At 37.6% G+C, this 27,143-nt stretch overlaps 1 protein-coding gene across 5 annotated transcripts in view; it reads right to left on the bottom strand.

The window, feature by feature from the left end:
- TMPRSS11A (transmembrane serine protease 11A) overlaps window positions 1-20,830 on the bottom strand; it is a 51,210-nt gene extending 30,380 nt beyond the window's left edge. For 2 of the 5 annotated variants that reach the window (XM_060011725.1, XM_060011728.1), the window contains exons 1-2: window positions 3,219-3,278; window positions 134-252 (exon numbers count right to left, since the gene is read on the bottom strand). In XM_060011725.1, the coding sequence (XP_059867708.1) occupies window positions 134-252; window positions 3,219-3,232 (133 nt within the window). In that variant the 5' untranslated portion in view covers window positions 3,233-3,278. Of the gene's footprint in view, window positions 1-133; window positions 253-3,218; window positions 3,280-12,866; window positions 13,013-20,763 lie in introns of those variants that run through there. The other 3 variants (XM_060011727.1, XM_060011726.1, XM_060011729.1) reach the window with 3 other exon arrangements.
- Between the last annotated feature and the right edge of the window lie 6,313 nt (window positions 20,831-27,143).

The raw sequence follows: 27,143 nt of genomic DNA, 5'->3' as shown, positions 1-27,143 counted from the left end.
TTAAAAAATTCAAAATGTGGACATTTACTAGTGAAAGTACATTATTTTTGGATGGAAATAAATTTACATTTATTCAAATGAAGCTTTACAGAAAACTGAAATCAAACTGAGCAAAATCCACAATTTTACCTACCAGAGACTAAGAAGTAAGCCAGAAGACCAGTGGCCACAGTTACCACTGTCAGTAATAACACAATAAGGGCAATCATCCATGGTTTCAAACCTCTGCTTTGGGTGCCAAATCCTACCGATCTGCAAAAAGGAAAACTCACCAGTTACTCTCATGTTGTAACGGTTACAGGCTTTCTGCTGCTTCTTGGATAAGTGCACGTTGCTTTAGCCCACCTTTCCCAGCAAGAAGACATTTGTCTTCAATTTTGGTCAAGGTCATCTAGGCATGAAGGGGGGTATTAAAAAGATCAGTATCTGGGAATCCATGCTATTCCTCCTGGTTTCTATTTCTAGAGGCATTGGGTGGATCTCTGTGGTGGCCATTCCTGACTTCTCTTAGCAGTGTGGTCCAAAGTAGCACATATGCTTGAGAAAAACCATTCCTTCTTTCTCCAACAATTTCTTTAAAAAAAAAAATCTCTTTTATCCTTTTAAAGTTTACAAAGTGATTTCAAATATATTCTCATTTATTCTTTATCTTTCATTTTTAACTATTATGAAACTTTTCAGACACAGAAATTTAGAAAGAATGGTATAGTAGAACACCCCTATATTCATCACATCATTTTGTCAGTTAACATTTTTACTATAATGGCTTCATTCATTATTTTCTGCTGTATTTTAATGTAAAATAGGACTTCATGAGTTTTTACCAAATCATTATTATAAGCAATTAGGATATTTACAATATAACCACAATACCATAACAGTCTTAAAAAATTAACAGTATTTCTCTAATCTTTTTATCTTCTAAACAAAATCCATCTTCAGATTTCCTTTATTGTCCCTATTTACAGATGGATTGTACAAATCAAGGACCTCATAGTACCTTGGTTGTTATGTCTTTTAAGTCTTTTGTAACATAAAAGAGTCCAGCTTGCTTTTTAATTTTTAATGGCATTGACTTGTTGAAGAGATCAAGCCAGTTTTTCTTTAGAATGTCCACCTTCTGGACTTGTCTGAATGCTTTCTTGTGATCTCATTTAACTTGTTCTATCCCCCTCATTTCTTATAAGCTTAAATTTAGATCTAAAGGTTTGATTAGATTTAAATTAATTTGGCAAAAATACTTCAAAAGTGATGCTATATACTTTATATTGCATCACCTCTGGATTAGAGGAAATTTCCACAGTTTAGGAGAAAAAAGGTAACTCTTTGCTCTTCCTCTAGTTATGCTCAACAATAGCGATAATCACATTGTAGTAACTGTTTATTTTCAAGTATATTAACCTATACGTAACAGTGAACTCAATGGGTTAAACTAGTCATGTTCATCTTTTAATCATTAAGACCTAATAAGGTGCCTGGTACAGAGTAGGAATTTTATAAATCCATGAGAATCAGGCAGGTATTATACCAACCTTACATATGAAACAACAGAGGCTGAGAGAGAAGATGTCTTATTTATTAGAGCCAGGAGACTTAAAAGGACCCAGGTCATCTAACGCATTTTCTAGTGCTCCTTCTCTGCAACTTGCCATTGTAGTCAACTTAATTTATCTCTTTCATTAGAATTTATCTTTTTGTGTGTGTATTGAAAAGCTAATTCTTTGGGGGCAGAGGTATTTTTCATGTTTCACAATATTTAGTGCATTGATTTACTCTAAGTAGACTTTTAATAAATATTGATTGATTTACAGGAATTTTTTTTAATGTAAAATACTTTTATACATAAATGCCAGCATGAAAGATATAAACTGTTTGGACCTAAATAGTTAAGAAGGTAATAGTTTTGGCATAAGTAATACATTTAGCCAATAAACTACTTAATCCTATATGAATAAACTTTCAACATAATATCAACTTTTATGAATGTGAACAAGCAATGCATGAAAGCAAATATGCATCCTCAACCTCCCATTCTGGAGAGGTCCTATTAGTGATTTGCATAATATCACTTCAGATTTGAAAGGAAATATACATAGTAAACCCTTTGGAATCTAGCCTGTTTGTAGGTAGAGATGCTCAAGCATTCTTTTCCTGCTTTACCTGCACCCATAAAACAAACACTGGTGTATTAATCTTCTGTTGCTTGCTGTGTAACAACTTACCACTAGTGAAACTTGAGAGACCTGAATTTTGTTGTGTATGGAAAATACTGACAATGCACATTGACTGATTTAAAAGAATCTAGACAACTGGCTGTCGAAAGGCAGTTTTGGATGGACAAGACCTAAGGTTCCAGAACATAAAAACAACAAACAGGAGGAGCTTCAAGATGACGGAAGATTAAGACTCGGAGATCACATTCCTCCCCACAAATACATCAGAAATACATCTACACGTGGAACAACTCCTACAAAACACCTACTGAACGCTGGCAGAAGGCCTCAGACCTCCCAAAAGGCAAGAAACTCCCTATGTACCTGGGTAGGGCAAAAGAAAAAAGAAAAAACAGAGACAAAGAATAGGGACGGGACCTGCACCAGTGGGAGGGAGCTGTGAAGGAGGAAAGGTTTCCACACACTAGAAGCCCCTTCGTGGGCAGAGACTGCGGGTGGTGGAGGGGGAAGCTTCGAAGCTGCGGAGGAGAGTGCAGCAACAGGGGTGCGGAGGGCAAAGCGGACAGATTCCCGCACAGAGGACCGGTGCCGACCAGCACTCACCAGCCTGAGAGGCTTGTCAGCTCACCCGCCGGGGCGGGCGGGGCTGGAGCTGAGGCTTGGGCTTCTGAGGTCGTATCCCAGGGAGAGAACTGGAGTTGGCGGCGTGAACATAGCCTGAAGGGGGCTAGTGCGCCACAGCTAGCTGGGAGGGAATCTGGGAAAAAGTCTAGAGCTGCCAAAGAGGCAAGGGACTTTTTCTTGCCCCCTTTGTTTCCTGGTGCATGAGGAGAGGGGAATAAGAATGCAGCTTAAAGGAGCTCCAGAGACAGGAGCGAGCCGTGGCTATCAGCGTGGACCCCAGAGACGGGCATGAGATCCTAAGGCTAATGCTGTAGACACCAAGAAGCCTGTGTGCAAGCACAGGTCACTATCCACACCTCCCCTCCCGGGAGCCTGTGCAGCCTGCCAATGCCAGGGTCCCGTGATCCAGGGACAACTTACCCGGGAGAACACATGGCGCACCTCAGGCTGGTGCAATGTTAGGCGGCATCTGCCACCGCAGGCTCGCCCCGCACTCCGTGCCCCTCCCTCCCCCGTGCCTGAGTGAGCCAGAGCCCCAGAACCAGCTGCTCCTTTAACCCCATCCTGTCCTGAAGAACAGACGCCCTCAGGCGACCTACACGCAGAGGCAGGGCCAGATCCAAAGCTGAACCCCGGGAGCTGTGCGAACAAAGAAAAGGAAATTTCTCCCAGTAGCCTCAGGGGCAGCGGATTAAAGCTCAACAATCAACTTGATGTACCCTGCATTTGTGGAATACCTGAATAGACAACGAATCATCCCAAATTGAGGAGGTGGACTTTGGGAGCAACGATATATATTTTTCCCCCTTTTTCTCTTTTTGTCAGAGTGTATGTGTATGCTTCTGTGTGTGATTTTGTCTGTATAGCTTTGCTTTTACCATTTATCCTAGGGTTCTGTCTGTCCGTTTTTTTTTTAATTACTTAAAAAATTATTTTTCTTAATAATTATTTTTTATTTTATAACTTTATTTTATCTTCTTCTTTCTTTCTTTTTTTTTCTTCCCCTTTTATTCTGAGCCTTGTGGAGTACAGGTTCTTGGTGCTCCAGCCAGGAGTCAGTGCTGTGCCACTGAGGTGGGAGAGCCAAGTTCAGGACACTGGTCCCCAAGAGACCTCCCAGCTGCATGTAATATCAAACGGTGAAAATCTCCTAGAGATCTCCATCTCAACGCCAAGACCCAGCTCCACTCGACGACCAGCAAGCTACAGTGCTGGACACCCTATGCCAAACAACTAGCAAGACAGGAACACAAACTGACCCATTTGCAGAGAGGCTACCCAAAATCATAATAACAGACACCCCAAGACACACCACCAGATGTGGAACTGCCCACCAGAAAGACAAGATCCAGCCTCATCCACTAGAACACAGGCACCAGTCCCCTCCACCAGGAAGCATACACAACCCACTGAAACAACCTTAGCCACTGCGGACAGACACCAAAAACAATGGGAACTACGAACCTGCAGCCTGTGACAAGGAGACCCCAAACACAGTAAGTTAAGCAAAATGAGAAGACAGAGAAACACATGGCAGATGAAGGAACAAGGCAAAAACCCACCAGACCTAACAAATGAAGAGGAAATAGGCAGTCTATCTGAAAAAGAGTTCAGAATAATGATAGTAAAGATGATCCAAAATCTTGGAAATAGAATGGAGGAAATACAAGAAACGTTTAACAAGAACCTGGAAGAACTAAAGAGCAAACAAACAGTGATGAACAACACAATAAATGAAATTAAAAATTCTCTAGAAGGGATCAATGGCAGAATAACTGAAGCAGAAGAATGAATAAATGACCTGGAAGATAAAATAGTGGAAATAACGACTGCAGAGCAGAATAAAGAAAAAATAATGAAAAGAATTTAGGACAGTCTCAAAGACCTATGGGACAACATTAAACACACCAACATTCGAATTACAGGGGTCCCAGAAGAAGAAGAGAAAAAGAAAGGTACTGAGAAAATATTTGAAGAGATTATAGTTTAAAACTTCACCTAATATGGGAAAGAAAATACTTAATCAAGTCCAGGAACCACACAGAGTCCCATACAGGATAAATCCAAGGAAAAACACGCTATGACACATATTAATCAAACTATCAAAAATTAAATACAAAGACCAAATAGTAAACGCAGCAAGGGAAAAACAACAAATAACACACAAAGGAATCCCCATAAGGTTAACAGCTGGTCTTTCAGCAGAAACTCTGCAAGCCCAAAGGGAGTAGCAGAACATATTTAAAGTGATGAAGGGGAAAAACCTATAACCAAGATTACTCTACCCAGCAAGGATCTCATTCAGATTTGATGGAGAAATTAAAACCTTCACAGACAAGCAAAAGCGAAGAGAATTCAGCACCACCAAACCAGCTTTACAACAAATGCTGAAGGAACTTCTCTAGACAGGAAACACAAGAGAAGGAAAAGACCTACAATGATAAACCCAAAACAATTAAGAAAATGGTAATAGGAAAATACATATCAATAATTACCTTAAATGTAAATGGATTAATTGCTCCAACCAAAAGACATAGACTGGCTGAATGGATACAAAAACATGATTCATATATATGCTGTCTACAAGAGACCCACTTCAGACCTAGGGACACATACAGACTGAAAGTGAGGGGATGGAAAAAGATATTCCATGCAAATGGAAATCAAAAGAAACCTGGAGTAGCAATTCTCATACCAGACAAAATAGACTTTAAAACAAAGACTATGACAAGACACAAAGAAGGACACTACAGCATGATCAGGGGATCAATCCAAGAAGAAGATATAACAATTGTAAATATTTATGCACCCAACATAGGAGCACCTCAATACAGGCAAATACTAACAGACTTGAAAGGGGAAATCAACAGTAACGCAATCATACCAGGAGACTTTAACACCCCACTTTCCCCAATGGACAGATCATCCATAATGAAAATAAATAAGGAAACACAAGCTTTAAATGATACATTAAACAAGATGGACTTAATTGATATTTATAGGTCATTCCATCCAAAAAAAACAGAATACACTTTCTTCTCAAGTGTTCATGGAACATTCTCCAGGATAGATCATATCTTGGGTCACAAATCAAGCCTTGGTAAATTTAAGAAAATTGAAATCATATCAACTATCCTTTCCGACCACAATGCTATGAGAGTAGATATCAATTACAGGAAAAAATCTGGAAGAAATACAAACACATGGAGGCTAAACAACACACTACCTAATAACCAAGAGATCACTGAAGAAATCAAAGAGGAAATCAAAAAATACCTAGAAACAAGTGACAATGAAAACACAATGACACAAAACCTATGGGATGCTGCAAAAGCAGTTCTTAGAGGGAAGTTTATAGCTATACAAGCCTATCTTAAGAAACAAGAAACATCTCAAATAAACAAACTAATCTTACACCTAAAGGAATTTGAGAGAGAAGAACAAAAAAAACCCAAAGTTAGCAGAAGGAAGAAATCATCAAGATCAGATCAGAAATAAATGAAAAAGAAATGAAGGAAACGATAGCAATGATTAATAAAACTAAAAGCTGGTTCTTTGAGAAGATACACAAAATTGATAAACCATTAGCCAGGCTTATCAAGAAAAAAGGGAGAAGACTCAAATCAATAGAATTAGAAATGAAAAAGGAGAAGTAACAATTGACACTGCAGAAATACAAAGGATCATGAGAGATTAATACAAGCAACTCTATGCCAATAAAATGGACAACCTGGAAGAAATGGACAAATTCTTAGAAATGCACAACCTTCTGAGACTGAACCAGGAAGAAATAGAAAATATGAAAAGACCAATCACAAGCACTGAAATTGAAACTGTGATGAAAAATCTTCCAACAAACAAAAGCCCAGGACCAGATGGCTTCATAGGCGAATTCTATCAAACATTGAGAAGAGCTAACACCTATCCTTCTCAAACTCTTCCAACATATGGCAGAGGGAGCAACACTCCCAAATTCATTCTGCAAGGCCACCATCACCCTGATACCAAAACCAGGCAGAGATGTCACAAAGAAAGAAAACTACAGGCCACTGTCACTGATGAACATAGATGCAAAAATCCTCAGCAAAATACTAGCAAACAGAATCCAAAGGCACAGTAAAAGGATCATACACCATGAGCAAGATGGGTTTACACCAGGAATGCAAGAATTCTTCAATATATGCAAATCAATCAACGTGATACACCATATTAACAAATTGAAGGAGAAAAACCATATGATCATCTCAATAGATGCAGAGAAAGCTTTCGACAAAATTCAACACCCATTTATGTTAAAAACCCTCCAGAAAGTAGGCATAGAGGAAACTTTCCTCAACATCATAAAGGCCATATATGGCCTTTATATGGCCATAAAACCCACAGCTAACATCGTCCTCAATGGTGGAAAACTGAAAACATTTCCACTAAGATCAGGAACAAGACTAGGTTGCCCATTCTCAGCACTATTATTCAACATAGTTTTGGAAGTTTTAGACACAGCAATCAGAGAAGAAAAAGAAATAAAAGGAATCCAAATAGGAAAAGAAGAAATAAAGCTGTCACTCTTTGCAGATGACATGATACTATGCGTAGAGAATCCTAAAGATGCTACCAGAAAAGTACTAGAGCTAATCAATGAATTTGGTAAAGTAGCAGGATACAAAATTAATGCACAGAAATCTCTTGCATTCCTATACGCTAATGATGAAAAATCTGAAAGTGAAATTAAGAAAACACTGCCATTTACCATTGCAACAAAAAGAATAAAATACCTAGGAATAAACCTACCTAAGGAGACAAAAGACCTGTATGCAGAAAATTATAAGACACTGATGAAAGAAATTAAAGATGATACAAATAGATGAAGAGATATACCATGTTCTTGGATTGGAAGAATCAACATTGTGAAAATGACTCTACTACCCAAAGCAATCTACAGATTCAATGCAATCCCTATCAAACTACCACTGGCATTTTTCACAGAACTAGAACAAAAAATTTCACAATTTGTGTGGAAACACAAAAGACCCCGAATAGCCAAAGCAATCTTGGGAAAGAAAAACGGAGCTGAAGGAACCTGGCTCCGTGACTTCACACTATACTACAAAGGTACAGTAAGCAAGACAGTATGGCATCTGCAGAGAAACAGAAATATAGATCAATGGAACAGGATGGAAAACCCAGAGATAAAGCCACACACATAGGGTCACCTTATCTTTGATAAAGGAGGCAAGAATATACAATGGATTAAAGACAGCCTTTTCAATAAGTGGTGCTGGGAATACTGGACAGCTACATGTAAAAGAATGAAATTAGAACAGTCCCTAACACCATATACAGAAATAAACTCAAAATGGATTAACGACCTAAATGTAAGGCCAGACACCATCACATCTTAGAGGAAAACATAGGCAGAACACTCTATGACATAAATCACAGCAAGATCCTTTTTGACCCACCTCCTAGAGAAATGGAAAGAAAAACAAAAATAAACAAATGGGACCTAATGAAACTTAAAAGCTTTTGCACAGTAAAGGAAACCATAAGACGAAAAGACAACCCTCAGAATGGGAGAAAATATTTGCAAATGAAGCAACTGACAAAGGATTAATCTCCAAAACATACAAGAAACTCATGCAGCTCAATATCAAAATAACAAACAACCCAATACACAAATGGGCAGAAGACCTAAATAGACATTTCTCCAGAGAAGGTATACAGATGGCCAGCAAACACATGAAAGAATGGTCAACATCATTAATCATTAGAGAAATGCATATCAAAACTACAATGAGATATCATCTCACACCGGTCAGAATGGCCATCATTAAAAAATCGACAAACAATAAATGCTGGAGAGGGTGTGGAGAAAAGGAGACCCTCTTTCACTGTTGGTGGAAATGTAAATTGATATAGCCCCTATGGAGAACAGTATGGAGGTTCCTTAAAAAGCTAAAACTAGAATTACCATATGACCCAGCAATCCCACTACTGGGCATGCACACTGAGAAAACCATAATTCAAAAAGAGTCATGTAGCACAATGTTCATTGCAGCTCTATTTACAATAACCAGGACATGGAAGCAACCTAAGTGTCCATCAACAGATGAATGGTAAAGAAGATGTGGCACATATATACAATGGAATATTACTTAGCCATAAAAAGGAATGAAACCTAATTATTCGTAGTGGGCTGGATGGACCTAGAGACTATCAAACAGAGTGAAGTAAGTCACAGAGAAAGAAACAAATACTGTATGCTAACACATATATATGGAATCTAAAAAAAAAATGATAATGGTCAGAAGAATCTAGGGGCAAGACAGGAACACAGATGCGGACATACTAGAGAATGGACTTGAGGATACGGGGAGGGGGAAGGGTAAGCTGGGACAAAGTGAGAGAGTTGCATGGACATATATACACTACCAAATGTAAAATACATAGCTAGTGGGAAGCAGCCGCATAGCACAGGGATATCAGCTCGGTGCTTTGTGACCACCTAGAGGGCTGGGATAGGGAGGGTTGGAGGGAGGGAAATGCAAGAAGGAAGTGATATGGGGACATATGTGTATGTATAACTGATTCACTTTGTTATAAAGCAGAAACTGACAGACCATCTAATAAAGATGTTAAAAAAAACCCAACAAATAGAAGCTTCATGGGATATGACATTATTTAGCCTCTTAATTGGCTTAAAACCTAGATTCAGAAGTGAAGCATAATTTAAAGACTATTTAGTACAATGTAACACATTTTCCAGTTGGGGAAGTTGAGCCCTAGAGATGCTTAAGTGCCTTCTCCAGTATAATAAAGCTAGTAGTCATCTCAAACTCATGTCTTCTAACTTGTAGTATGCTATTTTTTCTCAGTGCCAGAGTACCTCCCCATTGATTGCATTTTAATTCTTAACTAGATTTATTATTTATATATTCATCTCTTCACTTATTCATTCTTCATTTATTTTCTTAGAGAATCTTATCAGTGTGTCTTCAAGTCATTCAAAACCAACAATGGACCAAAGGAGAAAGGCTAGACCTCAAGCAGATTTACAAGCTTTCAAATCTATCTTCCCATGATAACATAGTTCCTCCGAGTAGGACAAATGGAGAAAGTAGATGCAGGAAGATCACATCCCCGCCACCAAGATGCACACAAACTCACAGTATTACAGGCTGTGAGACACTAGGCAGAAGAGTGGTTCAACACTCACTGATACACTGCCTCAAGTGCCATGGAGGTCATGTCCAAAAATGCAATACAAGGAGCTGTTAACATCTTGCGGGAAATGGTGGCCAACAAACAGGGGTGATCAGCTGTCAGAAGTTTCTCCTTTTGAGAAAACTTTTGGGGAATGTAACAGGTGCGCAAGACCAAATTATAAATGCTGCAGGAGCCATGGGTTAAAGCTGTAACTACTTAATCCTATATGAATAAACTTGCAACTTAGTATCAACTTTCATGACTATGAACAAGCAAGGCATGAAAACAAATATGCATCATCAACCTCCCATTCTGGAGAGGTCCTATTAATGATTTGCATAATATCACTACAGATTTGAAAGGAAATATACTCAGTAAAGCCTTTGGAATCTAGCCTGTATGTAGGTAGAGATGCTCAAGCATTTTTTCCCTGCTTTACCTGCACCCATAAAACAAACACTGGTATATTAATTTTCTGTTGCTGTGTAACAAATTACCACAAAGTTAGCAGCTTAAAACAACAGTCACTTCTTCACTCACAGTTCTGTATGTGGCATGGTTGAGTTCTCTGCTCAGGATCTCAGGAGGGTGAAATCAAGGTGTTGGTTGAGGCTGCAATCTCACCTGACGTATGTGACCCTCTTCCAGGCTCACTTAGGTTTGAGGCAGAGCTCAGTTCCTTGAAGCTGAATTGGGGTTCCTGTTCCCTTGCTGGCTGTCAGTCAGAGGGCTCTCAGCTGCTAAATGTCACCCACATTCTTTGCCATGTAGCCCACTCCATCTTCAAAACCACCAATGGGGAATCTCCTCCCATCAAATTTCTTTCACATTCTGAATCTCTTTCTCCATGTAGAGCCTTGTTCTATTTTAAGGTGTCACCTGATTAGGTTAGGCCTACAAATTAGAATCTCTTCATTTAAAAGTCAACTGACTTGAGACCTTCATTATATCTGCAAAATCCCCTCACAGCAGCACCTAGGTTAGTGTTTGAATAATTGGGTGAAGGAGTGTATACCCCAAGGGTTGGGAATCTTGGAGGATCTTAGAAGTTTTTCACAACTGAAAATATTATGACTTTCATAAAAAGGGACAGAAATCTACAGCTTTCAAAGAAAAGCATGTGAGATTTAAAATCTTCTCTAATTTTTGTGGAGCTGGGGCAGAACTATTTCATTAAAAGGGAATTCTATTTTAAGCATAAAATTAGAAGACGACTGTTTTATTCAAGTAACAACTTGGGGGGAATACAAAGTGAACTCTTCTAAATTAAAGTAGGAAAAAAGCTAAAAGTAATCCCTGATCATGACCTAATTAGCACTTTGCATTCCTTTAAGGAGAGGGCAAGTACAGCAGATATTTATTCAGAGTAGTAACCTATAATCTGCGTGAAATCCAATTTATCATATCTATTACACCTTCATTAACTTTGATTATTCAGTGTTTAGAAGGGTGTATTTATGGCATGATTTTTCCAAAGATGTTATCAATAAAAACATAGTGATAATATGAATAAATTTGTGACTTTGTCTTCTGCAATCTTGAAGACCGAAAGATATACACCTTGAAGAATATATAGAGCAGTATGAATTGTTAATGATCAGAGTTGGGATATTCATTTCCTTAGTAACAAAACTCTAAGCTGGGGACTTCCCTGGTGGTCCAGTGATTAAGACTCTGCGCTCCCAATGCAATGGGACTGGGTTTGATCCCTGGTCAGGGAACTAGATCCCGCATGCCACAACTAAAGATCCCACACGTGGCAACGAAGATTCCATGTGCCGCAACTAAGACCTGGCACAGCCTAATGAATAAATAAATATTTTTAAAAACAAACAAAAAAAACCAAAAAAAAACCCTCTAAGCTGATGACTTCTATATATGTGAGTTCAAAGATGACTTGAGTTAGCAGAAGACATCATGGACCTCCTATTCCACATGGATCTTCCTTTTCCTATAAAGACCTCCCTTGAAGGCAGTAACTTTGGCTCACTCCACAGTCAACTACATGCCCTTTATCATTTTTGCTATAAGCTCCAAATCTTCCCTTTTCAGGATTATTTTTCTGCTTTCTTGTAGTTACATTTTACCATTATACAAATGTAGATACATGTGATTATTATAAAAATGCCAATTTACAGACAGGTTATGTTCCCATAAATCTTCACAGAGAGTTTTCTGGTGTTTAAGATATACTATCTGATTTAAAAAGAAATTATTGGTTAGTTTCCCAGGCCAACCTACAAGTCTACTGAACTCCTAATATAAACTGTCAAAGATGCTAAATGCACTGAATTCCTGGGAGATGGTGCAGAAAATTTGCTTCTCTCTTCCTAGCCTGGCTCCCACCCCTGGAGGAAAGTTCTTATAGAACTAAAGTGCCAAACTCTCCTTCCACCAGTGAAAATTGTCATTCCCTTTGAGTGGCTGAACTCAGTCATTTGTTACAGAAAAGCAACCTTTTGTGGTGACCTAATATGCTTTGATATTCCTGTGACTATTTTAGAATGACCATTTAGTACTAAAAGTGATAAGAACAAGAGCTACTATTTAGTAAGTGCTGACTTCGTAGGATGTGTTGATTTTATCCTTTAAATGCTCTTTTCAGTAGAATGATTTATCTTCATTTTACAGGTGAACAACTTGCTCAATTCATGCAGCCAGAAGCAGAGGCAGAACCTAGCTCTGGCCACTGTGACTCAGAAGCCCTTTTTTTCTGTAGTATGATATTTTCTTTTGAGAGTGATTTTTTTCCCTTTTACAGAACAGACTTCCTATTAATCCAAATGAATAATGTGTGGAACATCAAGAAGCATAAAAGGCAGGTGAAGAGTTTTATGAAGTGAAAGCAAGGGTTGGTTTACTGACCAGAGGGACCATCCACGTCCATTGTGGTCAAGTCTTGAATTTGTTTTTGCTTTCACTTCTTCTTCCTTTCTACTGGCTTTAAATTCTTGTGAACTCTCAAGAAGTAAGTATTCCCTTATCCCTCTCCAGACAGTAGCAGAGGTCATCTAGAAGGGAGGAGGAAGGAAAGAGGGCTGTGAAAGCAGGCATGTATGAGGAGAATTAATTACCATATTTGGGCTTGTCTGTAAACTTTGGAGGCTTTTATTTAATTTGACACTTTTTCCATGCTGCCATATGTTCCCTATAAGTTTTATTTCTTGAGATATTATGTGTACACCTATCTTCTTGCCCCAAAGTGCAGAAGATCTTGAAGACAGTGAGTAAGCCATATACAGCATTGAGGCATTTCTCAAGAAGTGTTCCCAGGTAGTGGGGTAAAGGGAGGTTTCCCATATTTAAATAGGTTTGGAAAAAAATGGGTTAAAGAAAGTTAAATAGGATTCTCACTTCTAGAAGTCTTAGAGCCTTTAATGGTTTTAAAAGGGAGTAAAGGAGCTTCCCTGGTGGCGCAGTGGTTGAGAGTCCACCTGCCAATGCAGGGGACATGGGTTCGTGCCCCGGTCCGGGAAGATCCCATATGCCACGGAGCGGCTGGGCCCGTGAGCCATGGCCGCTGAGCCTGCGCGTCCGGAGCCTGTGCTCCGCAACGGGAGAGGCCACAGCAGTGAGAGGCCCGCGTACCGCAAAAAAAAAAAAAAAAAGGGAGTAAAGGTCAGGCAGCATTTCTGCTTTGGCTTTGCATATATCCTGTTAACTGATACAACCCCAGTACCAAATACATTATCTGACTCTTGGTAAATACTTGAATACTATTTAATGAATTGGACTGAAATAAAAGTTTTCCAAATGTGCTCATTAAAAATCAAGCTATCTAGTGGTATCTCATGGGAGTCTGATGTTCCACAGAACACAGTTTTGAAAACATGGCTCTAGATGTATTTACACCAGTGTGCTGCTCCATGGAATGCTTTATTGTCAGGAGGTTAAAAAAAAAAAAAGAAGAAACAAAGAAAACTTCTGATTTTCCTTCTATATTTAACTTCCAGATATGAATGGAGTGAGGGTTGGGACAAAGAGAGAAGGACAAAATTGAATAAAATACCACTGTGAGTCTAGACCAAAGAACATCTTCTGTAGAAAATAATGAAGAGTTTCAGGCTGAGCTGAATTCAGGGGACTCAGAAAAAGAAAATGAGAATGCCAGAAAAGACAAGACTCAACTTCTTCACATATCTAGGGAAATGCCTTCATCCTGGTCCCAGGGGTGGAAATTAGGCACACTGGCAAAAAGGGAGCATAACTGAGAATTTTGAGCTGGAAGAAGAAAACGTGACCTAAAGGGGAGTGAGAATACCTCTCCTGGATTCCGCATGGATGTACTTCTTCCTCTTGGAGGGATATTCCCACCCCTGACAATTCCTGACGGGAACACAATTACTCATTCTTTATCACATCTGACCTGCTGGGCTGGATTTACTCCAAATCCTGGCAGCTCTGTCTTTCCTCTAGCATCTACCCAGCCCTAGTGAGTTAAATTAATTTCAGATTCTTATCCCTTCTAGGTTTCCCTGTCCTGGTTCAGTAAGGAGGCATTCTATAGCTTTATTCTAAGAAATGACTGGCATTTAATTCTCTCACCTTCATATATAAGCAAAATAGGGAGTTTTATTGTGCTAGTTTAGCACAAAGTCTTTCATTTTATTTTATTTTATATTTTATTTTTTTTTGGCTGTGTTGAGTCTTAATTGCAGCATGTGGGCTCCTTTTTGCAGCATGTGTGATCTTTTCGTTGCGGCACAGGCTCTTTGTTGTGGCACACGGGCTTCTCTCTAGTTGTAGCATGTGGGTTTTCTTTCTTTAGTTGTGGCGTATGGGCTCCAGAGTGCATGGGCTCTGTAGTTTGCGGCACGTGGGCTGTCTCGTTAAGGTGCACGAGTTCAGTAGTTGTGGCACGCGGGCTTATTTGCCCCCGCGGCATGTGGGATCTTAGTTCCCTGACCAAGGATGGAACCCACGTCCCCTGCATTGGAAGGCGGATTCTTTACCACTGGAACACCACGGAGGTCCCACATAGTCTTTCTTAAATGGTGTTGAACTTAGATTTTGCGTTAGAGGTAGAGCATAGTCACATGTTAGTTTAAATTAATGCAACATGATTGAACTCACTTCTACAGGGGGTGGTATAGTATTAAGGATAAGAGCCCAATCTCTTGAGCTGAACTACCAGAGTTCAAATCCTAGCCCTGCCACTTGCTAGCTCTGTAATAGGTGGCAACGTATTTGTCCCTTTTTTGTTTTAGTTCCCCCATTTGTAAAATGGAGATGAAATTAATACCTACTTCACAGGATTTCCATGAAAATTAAGTGCATTAATTCATGTGAAATGACCAGCACATTGTAAATGCTATATAAATATGAGCTATTATCAGTATTTTTGTTCTTCTTAATATTACACACTTGTTAGAAATTTGCCATGCTGAGAAAGTTGGCATTTCACCCTGAGAATATTCATGGTAGGTAATTTTTATACCAGTAGCATTTTGGAATTTAGGATCATCTTGGAGTGGCCCTGCAAGAGAAAGCTTAGATAGGTAGTATATTAGGAAATCCCCCAAATATTTTAAATGCAATGTTAATCAACAAAAATGTGTCCTTGGGTGGCCCTGAGTGACACAATGAAATAGAAATCCTGTTTTACAAGTACACTATTAGTAAGGGAAAAAGAGATTCAGTAACAAAACAGAAATTTATTACAGATGTTCTAGTTTACTAGAAAAGGTAGACAGCACCAGATGTTATGGAGTTGTGTGTTTGGTTTAGTCTAGCATGTTTTTGACGCAAAGTGCAGTCCCACCTATTAAGGTTTGTAAAATATGTCTCAGGTTAGAGGTTAAGGTCTAGGCTAGGAGTCTATGCATGTGTGCAAAATGAGTTGTTTGTATACAAATGCCTGGATCAGAGCCTTATATACCATAAATATGTCCTAGCAAACTACTGAGAATTACTCATATATTGCAATATTTCTTATTCCTCCTTTGTCCTTTAATTTGTCCTTTTATGTATCCATTCAACTATTCATCCATCTGTCCATTTACTCAACTATTTTTCTTTTCCACAACGTTTCATTGAGTCTTTATTATGTTTTAAGGAATCATGCAGGGCTTAGGGAGGCAAGGATGAATAAAATATGGTTTCTACCCTCATGTAACTCATGATACAACATATAATGCTTTTGTCTCAATCTGTGCCATATGGATGATAATAATTAAGTATTGTAAACTTCTTTTCTATAAATATTTAAAATATCACAAATAATGAATTTCCATTAAGGTAACAAAAATGAGAGTTAAAGATTATGAAATAATAGAAAATATATATATTGGTCTCTGCCCCCAGTTCCTTCTAAAACCTTTGTAATTTCCCAAGTGATGAAGAGCACTTGGAACATCTTTTGTTCTAATATTTGGTCTTTGGCCCCAGTTCCTGAGATAGAGGTCTTAAAGCCCTTGGAGTTTCCTGGGTGATAGCAGTGTCTTTTATTCCAGTTAGATACTCTTGATGGGCTCCTAGATGGCTTCAAGATGGGGGCTAGTCTTTCTGGGGGCCAGAAAGACGAAGCCATGATTAGAAGCTTGGAACTTTAAGCTCCACCACCCGCTTCTATCCTCTGGGAAGAGAAGGGGGCTGGAGATCGAGTTAATAATCATTCATACCTATGTGATGAAGCCTCCACAAAAATCCCAGTTGTATATGATGAAAGAGCTTCTGGGTTGGTGTACACATCTACGTGCTGGGAGGAGGGAGCATCTCAACTCTTTGAGGACAGAATCTCCTGCATTGGGGACCCTTCTAGACCTCACCATATATATTGTCTCATCTGGCTGTTTATACATGTCCTTTAATAACCTTTGTAATAAACTGGTAATCTAGTAGGTAAACTGGTTTCCTGAGTTCTGTGGTCACTCTAGCAAATTACTCAAATCAGACGAGGGGATTGTAGGAAGCTCCATTTTATAGCCCACCAGTCAGGAACACAGGTAACAACTGGGACTTGGGATTGATATCTGAAGTGGCAGCACGGGCAGCCTTATGGGACTGAGCCCTTAACCTGTGGGGCCTGCACTAACTCTGGTTAGTGTCATAATTGAATTGAATTGTAAGATTCCCAGCTGGTGTTGGAGAATTGCTTGGGGGAAAACCCTACCCAGCTGATGTCAGAAGTATTGTGTGTGGTAATAGTGTGATAGTAAAGAAAAACACAGTTTTTCCAATACAAAGATTTTTTTTTAATTCCTTTAAGTTTTTACCTGCCTGGACAAACCTTCTCTAGGCCTATTTGTATTGCAGATCTGCCCTACCTTTTAGAGTCAAAGGACTTTGGCTTCAGTCCATGCTTATAACTCTTTAACATGTATCTTGAGAAGTTAATGAAACCTCTCTGAATTTCAGTTTTCTCACCTGTAAGATGGTGATAATAAATACTACCCAAGGATGTGAGGTAGTGAAATGAGTATATGAAAGACTCTAGCACATATCAAATTCCTACTCTGGGTCAGGAGTTTTCATAGGAGCTATCTGATGTATTTGTTGCCACAGCTTGGTGAGGTGTGTCTTATCACCATTCACTAATAAGGAACTGAGGATCAGAGAGGAAAATCAACACAGGTTCCAAAGCTAAGGGGAGGCCTTATCTTTCTGACTTCGAATCTATCAGTACCATTCGTAACCAGGCCACTCTGATCATGAATGTGAAAGCCTTTAGTAGTACGCTGTTCAGTTGTTGCTTATATTATTTCTGTATCCGTAGTGGATCAATTTCCTGTCGTTGCCCAGATGTTTCAGAGGCACAGTTATGAATGTATTGGGGGTAAGATGGTGTGTATAGCTTGGGTTTAAAGCTCAATAACTCTATAATCTAGGGCTGCTTTCTTTTTTTGTAAAATGGAATAATAATAGCTAACTTATATGAGGATTGTAAATAAATAATATATGGAAAATGATGAATATTTTGTAAATAGGTAATAAATGGTAGATGCTATTACAGTAATTACAAATAAACTACCACCTACTATAGATTCATATATGCTTACCTGAACATAAATTTCTATTATCTTGGTTTCCAAGTATTTTGTATACATATTTGCCAGCCTCCCTATTTTATCTACAAATACATTATTCTTTGTATGACAGACAATTGGAAAGAAGAAAAGCAAAAGAAAGAAGAGGATGCTATAAACTAGCCTTTAAATTTCAATGATTTTAATACATATATAGATAAAGCTTTACTGCATAACTAACATTATGAATCTCTTACTCAAATTTTAAATTAAAATGGAAAAATTGATTTTTTTCTCTTGAAAAAAACAGGATATCCTAATAGTTAAGCTTAGGCTTGAGTTCTAGACTGCCTCAAATCCCAGCTTCCACTCATTAGCCTGTGATGTAGGGCTAGTTACTTTTTCATCTATAAAATGGAGATAATAATAGTACCTAATCATAGAATTGTTGTGAGAATTAAATGAGGTAATATAATATGCATATGTGGCACCCAGCAAGCACTATGAGTTTGCGAAAAACTAACAAAACAGTAACATTTAATTGATAATTTACACAAAGTTTAGTGATCAGTAAGTAACATGGAGGTTTTACCTTGTTATTTTGGCTTTAACTCTGAAGATATAGTTTTTGAGTATATTAGAGAATGACCTTAGCAAATTAACAAGTTGATTTAAATGAGTATTCAAAATGAAATTAAAATGTACAACATGAGTGCTTGAGAAGCATTTTCTCTAAATGAGGATAATGACAAGGAGAAATCTAATTTTTGCATTTATTAAGCAATGCTGAAAATAATGGCAATAGGAAGAGAGAGATGCCCGTCATCTGGGAACAGGACAGCAATCTCAGATGAAGAAGTCATTTGATATTTTATCTTTTATAAGAGAAATAATTGAGATTTTCAATGAATATATCACCCAACTAATCAATTTATAGGAAAGAGTAGGCGTATGGATATTGCTAAAGGCAAATACAAATGGATATTAACAGCAAAGTTGGAACACTAAATACTATCTCTGAAAGGTAGAGAGAAGGGTCAAAAACCCATAGAAAAGAGATCCAAGTTTCAACAGACCAGAAACAGCAAAGATGAATCAAGTACATTTTGACACAGCTTCCACACTGAGTTTCTTGTTAGTGGAGAGGTAAGGATGGCCAACACGACTATAGAATGTACTGTAAAATTAGTGTAGGTGAGACATAGGGTGTCATAGTAATTATTAAGCATTTGCTTTGCCTCAATCCTTAAGACTGCCTGGCCATCTCCTGCAAATCCTCCAAATCCTGGATTAATGTTCCATTAGTTTATCTTAAAGAAACCATAAACATTCAGTGTTTCTCACTGTCCCCTTTCTTTGTCATGGATGTCCTGAACAATTGCACTGACCCCTAATATTACTCCTATAATTTACTTCCCTTAAGCTGGAAACATTCCTCTAAACACATAAATATGCATTAGAAAAGAAGACTTTTGGTGTCCATAATAATGAGACTTGATTTTTTAAAAGAATAATTTGGGGAATGTGAAATACGAAAGGTTGGAACTACTCTATAATATCATGATTTCCATAGACATGGAATATGCATTTTCAAATTCAATGAATTTTAATAAGCAAAACACTAACTCTAGATATTTACATTTGTTTATTCATTAATTTGTTCAACAAATATGTGGAGTGCCAATTATGTGTGAAGCACTGTAGACCCTGCATAAGGATGTCAGAGACCCTCTGGCAATTACTATTTGCTTACTAAAGGACTGATCCAAATGTGCATTTTATTAGTGGGGAAGGAAGCCCAGTGAAGTTCACTAATTTAGGGGCTGACCTAGTGTCAAGTTCTCATCTCTGAAAGGCCCCAGATGGAATCCTTGCCACCTAGAGAGGCTGCAAGAATCCAGGAAGACTGGATTTAAGGAGTTGTGGGTTGCAGTGCTCTGATCTTGACATCACAGCTCTGTCGATACAGAGAAGCCTCTTAAGATCTGTTTCTCTTAGATTCATCACTTTAAAATGGTAGTTGGTAACTGTTCTCCTGATCTTACAGGGGTGTCCTGACTATTAAATGAAATAAAATGTGCAAAAATGTTTTGAAAATGGCATACATCTAAGCAATCTTGAAATATTATTGTCATTGATGTTTAAAATCACTATTTTAATTGTATCAAAGGTTATACCAAGAAGTCTTATTTTTTTCCTCTCCTTTGCATGTGGCAAACCTTACTTTGAAAAAAAAAACTTGAAATAATTTATAGTTTTCTTTTCTCTTTAATATTTAACATGAAAAATTTTAGAGAGTAAACAGTTTCCCTAATCAGGATCTCGTCTCCTTTCTCCCCCCAAGAAGTCCTGAAATATCTATGAAGGCAGGTGTCTTGGCAGATTTTGACCTCCCAATCTGCATTAGTTCCCATTGACTGACTATAAGGTATGAGGAAAAGGAGCTGAAGGAAAGTATTACAGAAGCTAAGTTTAGTCAGATTACTGAAAGGAGGCTTTTCTTAAAACAAATTAACACCTTTCTCCCCCATCCCCCTCCAAAATCAGAAGCAGTCAAAACAACAATGTAATATAGTTTTTCATTAACTTCCTCTAAAATCCCAACTATTAAATAATGTTAATAATGAATTTTAATACAAAAATATTGATTTTAACTACAGAGATTAATTAATCCAGCTGCTATAATAATTCCACAAACTTCATAACATCCAATGTAGGCAGTCCTCCAACATTCCGGGGATCTAGCCACTGACAGACTGTAGAACAAACAAGCCATTACTAAACAAAACTGAACTTACCGATTCATCATCTGTGGGAGGAAGAATATGATCTTAGAGGTCTGCGTGCACTCACCTTGACTTTCTAATCAACAATATGATATCTCTAGATATATTAGAGGTCTATGGCTGGAAGACATAAGGAAACAAATTACAAGTACTTGAAATAAAACTAGTTTGACAAGTCTGAACAGAGAAGCCTCAACCCATAGAATAGCTCCAGAGACAGCATAGTCCCAACAAGAAAGCAATATTTCTTTTTTTGGTATTGACTAATTTTGTTAAAGGAGAAGGAACTGGTTTCAGGGATTTGAATGAGAAATACTTTAAGAATGCACTAGGATTAAGAGTTTAAAGAAGATTATTGGCAGGTATACAAATATCTTAAAGAAACCTTCACATAAAAAGCTCTCAATAAAAACAATTAGATATTCTTAAAACCGAGATTCATAATATGACTCGGGAAATACTCCTTAAATTTTTGTTGAACAACAGCTATCTCCATGTATCAGGGGTATAGTGAGTTTATTAATACATAATCATTTTACTTTTTAAAAATACCTATTTCTCAGAGTACATACAAATAAATTCATATCAAACCAGATTTTTCCCCTAAATGTCTTAATGTAATAAGTGTAATTTAATTTATATAATATATATTTATACATATATATATCTATATTTATATACATATATGTGTGTATGTGTGTGTACACACACACACACACACACACACACACATACACAGAGGGGGAGAGAGGGAGAGGGAGATTTATTATAATGAAGAAAATAAAAAGAGAAGATAAGGGAAACAGATAATATTTTCAATTAGACAACATGAATACCAACTCTTTGTGAATATTAAAACATTAGAAATGAGGCTGAAACTCTGTTTGACCATGTCCTTATCATGATTTATTTCCTTCTCCTCAGAAGCAACCATTGTTATTAGGGTCCATCTTTTCATGGAACATACTAAGCATTTACGGGCACAGACACATACACACATATATTCGAGAAAAATATATATGAATGTTAATTAAACAATGTCATGATGCAAACACCCTTGGGCAACCCACTCTTTCTTTACTTAATATTTAGAAGATCTTTCTGTGTTTGGAGACACAGATCTACCTACCTTATTCTTTTTAACAGCTACGTGAAATATGAATATACTTAGTGTTTAGCCTTGATTATAATCTTACAACCCAGTGATACCCATTTAAAGGGAAACACTACTTTAAATAAAGGTTTTCAGCAGTCATTGCTTCTAACACTTAAGGAAATTGCTTCTAACACTATTGAAATAATCTTAGTACCACATAGTGCTTTAAGTGCATAGACTCTAGAATCAGAATGCCAGGGTTCAAATCTTAGCAGTTTCCATGTCTGTAAAATAGGAATAATGCTAGTGAGTACCTTGTAGGGTTTTTTGAAATGTAAATATGTTAATAAATGTAAAATGCTTAGAATAGTGCTTTGTGCAATCACAGCACCACAGAAATATTAAGCATTATTATTATTAGGCCTGTAGTTTATATGCATATATTTTCTTACTATTTAAGAGAGAAACACTTAATGGAGCATATTCTATTGAACTATACAAGGAGTATACATAGTTTCATTCATCCCTTTCTTTTCTTTTCCTTTCTTTCCCTTCCTTCTTTTCCCTCCTTTGTTCTTGACAGAGTGCTTCACTTCAGTGAAATGGGGCCTGACTTAAAATGGAATTCTGACACTCTGAAAGTTATGTGGACCTGGACAGGCTACTTAGATCTTTTGAGCATCAGTTTCCTTCTATATGAAATGAGCTGATACCATTTATGTGCAATACTTTTATGAGAATTAAACAACATAATGTGTGTGGAACTGCCTAGCACGATATCTGGTAATGAATCACAGCTTCCATTGTTGGTGGAAGAAGGCCTGGTAGACAGAGCCCAGACTTGGAGGGAGATACACCTGACTAAATCCTGGCTCCCCACATAGCTGCTGCTTAGCTCTTCTGCATCTTAGCTTCCCTGTCTGTACATGACATTAATAACAGCTTTCCAGGCTATTGTAGGAATGAATGTAACAGTACATGTAATATGTCACCCACACTAACTGGCATATATAAGAACTGAACAGAGAAGTGTACTGATATCAAAAGATGACTACCCTGAATGTCAGCATGGCAGAACATGGCAAGAAGTTTGCTTCGAACTTTTCTATAGGCCCTGACGTCATCTGGCTTCTTAGGTTTCTGGGTCTTTGTTTACAAGAGGGTAGAGGACTAACTGGTTGAATATGAAATACTGAAATATGAATACTAAAAACTATTATAATTCATAAGGATTATATCATGAGACGATAGCAATATACCTTTCTTGAGTGAGATGTAAGATATTTCTCTGAATGATATTTTTTTTCAACTGATATTTTTGTCCTCTCTCTGCTAAGGGGAAATTACAGGACTGATACCAGGTGACAAACAAGTGTTGTCATGTTGGAAATGAACAGATGGAAGGCATCACATAGCTTAGGAGTCATTGTACATAGTAGTTCAGACTCCATTGTGTGATGGTTATTTCAGAGAAGCCTAACACGGTAACGTCATGGCATTCAGTAATTCATTAAATAGATATTGTCCCAGTTCCTATGATGTGCCAGGGTACGTTTTGGGTACTTGGAAATTAGAGCAGTTAAAAAAATTTATTAAAATTACTTCCTTACATACATCGTCAACTCCTTTACTTCTCTTTTACTTTGTACTCTCTTGATGAAAAGATAACCTTGGATAAAGCCAACTTTTTATGATTCCTCACCTGTACCCTTGTGCAGATAAACCGGCCTCTAGAAAAACACACAAACTGATTGATCTAATTTTAAACTCCTGTCCATGATCCTAAAGTGGGCTCCTGGTGCTGCAGACAGTCATTTTATAGTTCGTAGCCTGTTCCCTTTCCCACACTCCTGGTCAACAATTTCTCGCCTCTCCTCTTTTCTCAAACCCCCTCACTTCTCACTCTTAGCTGATGACCTTGCTTCCTACATCATTGTGTTAGGTTCCAGAGGCTGCTGTAACAAATTACCACAAACACAGAAATGTAATCTTTCACAGTTCAGGAGACCAGAAGTCGGAAATTAAGGTGTCATCAGGACTGCACTCCCTCCAAAGGCTCAAGGGAGCCAGGGAGCCCTTCCTTGCCTCTTCTAGTTCTGGTGGCTTCAGGAGTTCCTTGGCTTGTATTTAAAAACTCCAATTTCTGTCTCAGTTTTGACATGAATATCTTCTTTGTTCTCTCTTTGTTCCTTCCTTTTCTGTCTCTCTTTTTTAATGTGATAAAATATACAGATCACAAAATTTACCATCTTAACCATTTTTAAATGTACAGTTCTTTGCCATTAAGAACATTCACATTGCTCTGCAACTATCACCACCATCCATCTCTAGAAATTTTTCATCTTCCCAAACTGAAACTCTGTACACATTACACACTAACTCCCCATTTCCCCCTTCTCCCAGCCTCTGGCAACCACTATTCTACGTTCTGTCTCTATTAATTTGACGACCCTAAGTACTTTATAGGTACTTCATGTAAGTGTAATCATATAGTATGTCTTTTTGTGACTGGCTTATTTCACTTAGCATAATGTCCTCAATGTTCATCCATGTTGTAGCATGTGTCAGGATTTCTTCTTTTTAAAGGTGGAATTATATCCCATTTTATGTACATACATATGACATTTTGTTTATTCATCTGTGAACGGTGAATTTCTTCCACATTTTGGTTATTGAGAATAGTGCTGCTATGAACATGGGTATACAAATATCTGTCCCTTTTTGGAGATAGAAGGTGAAATCATTCATGATTCTAAGGTTGAAATTAATGATGTAGTTGTTTATTGCCCTAGACACTGATGTGTGAGCTATTACTACATTTTAGATAAGAGAAATCTCTACTCCATCACTACTGGAGGTATTACATTGCCTATTCTGTACATTTTCTGTATGAAAATTTTCATGAGAAAGGTTATGTAACTGGTCACTCATTTTGTTTTCCCTTGCTATAAAGGAATGAAAAAAGACTTTGTTAATTTCTTGGCAATATTGCATCATTAGTCCTAGCAAAGTATGGTTTTATGGTTTTCTTACCTTGCATTCCTCCATTATTTTAGTGACCTCATTAATGATTTATTATAAGAAGACAACATGCTTTAATGGCAAAATCAAGAGAAAAGAAGACAGGATACTAAATTGCAACTTGATTTCACTGCAGAATGAAGCAAATCCTTTCCTTGTTCCTGCTATCAATTCTCTTCTAGAAGCTATAAGTTCAGTGGTACCAAACTCATCCCCTGCTCAGTTATTCAGCCAGCTGTTCTGGATCACAGCAGAGAGCCAGGCATCTACTTGCTCACTCTGAATCCAAAACACAGTTTGCAAAATCCACACACTGAAGTGTTGTCGTTTTACTAATCAGTGATTCCTTACTCCATGGGTGTGTCTCATGCTTTAAACCCTAATCTAACCAGCTGGGATGTCAGCTCTTCAAGCCTAGAGCAGATTCACAGCCACATATTAGGTGCTTAATAAATAGCTATTGATTCAATAAGCTGAACTGAGAAGAGAGGAAGGGAGAAGGCTGCTGGTTGTAGTAATAGCAATGGTAATAACGAGTAAGAGAAGAGAGAAAAGAAGGTGTAACGGGAAAAAAGTACAGCTACCAGTTTCAAACTCAATAAAGGAAAAGAGTCCTAAACAACCCCCCAACCCTTGAAGGGTCAGTGTTTTAGAGAATATGTAATAATCTGGACACCACAATGAACTTCCTCCATCTTTTATCATAAAGATTTTCTTCAGGGAATATTACTCAGCCATAAAAAAGAATGAAATAACACCATTTGCAGCAACATGGATGGACCTAGAGATTATCATACTAAGTGAAGTCAGTCAGAAAGAGAAATACAAATACCATATGATACCACTTATATGTGGAATCTAAAATATAACACAAATGAACTTATCTATGAAACAAAAACAGACTCACAGACATAGAGAACAGACTTGTGGTTGCCAAGGTGGGGTGGAGGAGGGATGGGTTGGGAGTTTGGGGTTAGCAGGTGCAAACTATTATATATAGAATGGATAAACAGCAAGGTCCTACTGTATAGTACAGGGAACTATATTCAATATCCTCATATAAACCATAATGGAAAATAATATGAAAAAGAATATATATGTATAACTGATTCACATTACTGTACAGCAGAAGTTAACACAACATTGTAAACCAGCTATACTTCAATAAAATAGATTTTTTTTAAAAAAGAAAAACAAAAAATACCCAAAACAAATATCTGTCCCTGCTTTCAGTTCTTTTGGATATGTACCCAGAAGTAAAATCATTGGTCATATGGTAATTCTATGTTTCACTTTTTTTGAGGAACAACTTGTTATGGACTGAATGTTTGTGTTTTCTCAAAATTCATATGTAGAAATACTAACCCCCAATGTGATGGTATTAAGAGGTAGGGCCTTTGGCAGGTGATGAGGTCATGAGGGTAGAGCCATCATGAATGGGATTAGTACCCTAATAAAAGAGACCCCAGAGAACTCTCTTGCCTCTTCTGCCATGTCAGATCACAACAAGAAGATGGCCATCTAAGAATCAGGAACCAGGCTTTCACCAGTCACGGATTTGCCTGCACTTTGACCTTGAACTTCCCAGCCTCCATACTGTGAGAAATAAATGTTTATTTGTAAGCCACCCAGTCTATGATATTTTTGTTATAGCAACCATAATGGACTAAGACACTTCCATACCATTTTCCATTACAGTTATATCATTTCATATTCCACCAACAGTGCAGAAGTGTTCCAAGTTCTTCACATCTTTGTCAACTTGCTATTTTCTGTTTTTTGTTTTTTGTATCCTGATGGATGTGAAGTGGTATCTCACTGTGGTTTTGATTTGCATTTCCCTAATGATTAGTGATGTTGAGCAACATATCACGTGTCTATTGCCATTTGTGTATCTTCTTTGGAGAAATAGCTGTTTAAGTACTTTGCCCATTTTTGAATTTGAATTTAGTTGTTGAGTTGTAGAGTTTCTTTATATATTTCTGGCTACTAACCCCTTACAGTTATATGACTTTCAAATATTTACTTTCATTCTGCAGGTTGTCTTTTCACTCTGTCAATAGTGTTCACTGATACACAAATTTTTAAATTTTGACAGAGTCCAGTTTATCTGTTTTTTCTTTTGTCACCTGTTCTTTTGGTGTCATGTCCAAGAAGTCATTTCCAAATTCATATCATGAAGTTTATCTTCTGTGCTTTCTAATCCACTGTGACAGATTTAAATATCATATGTGTGCATTTGACCCACAAGTCTTTTTAAATATTTGTTATAATT

The sequence above is a fragment of the Delphinus delphis genome, chromosome 5, assembly GCF_949987515.2.
Source record: "Delphinus delphis chromosome 5, mDelDel1.2, whole genome shotgun sequence".
Taxonomy (NCBI): Eukaryota; Metazoa; Chordata; class Mammalia; order Artiodactyla; family Delphinidae; genus Delphinus; species Delphinus delphis.
Note: the sequence above shows the minus strand (reverse complement) of the source record. Positions and strands in the feature narration are given on the sequence as shown.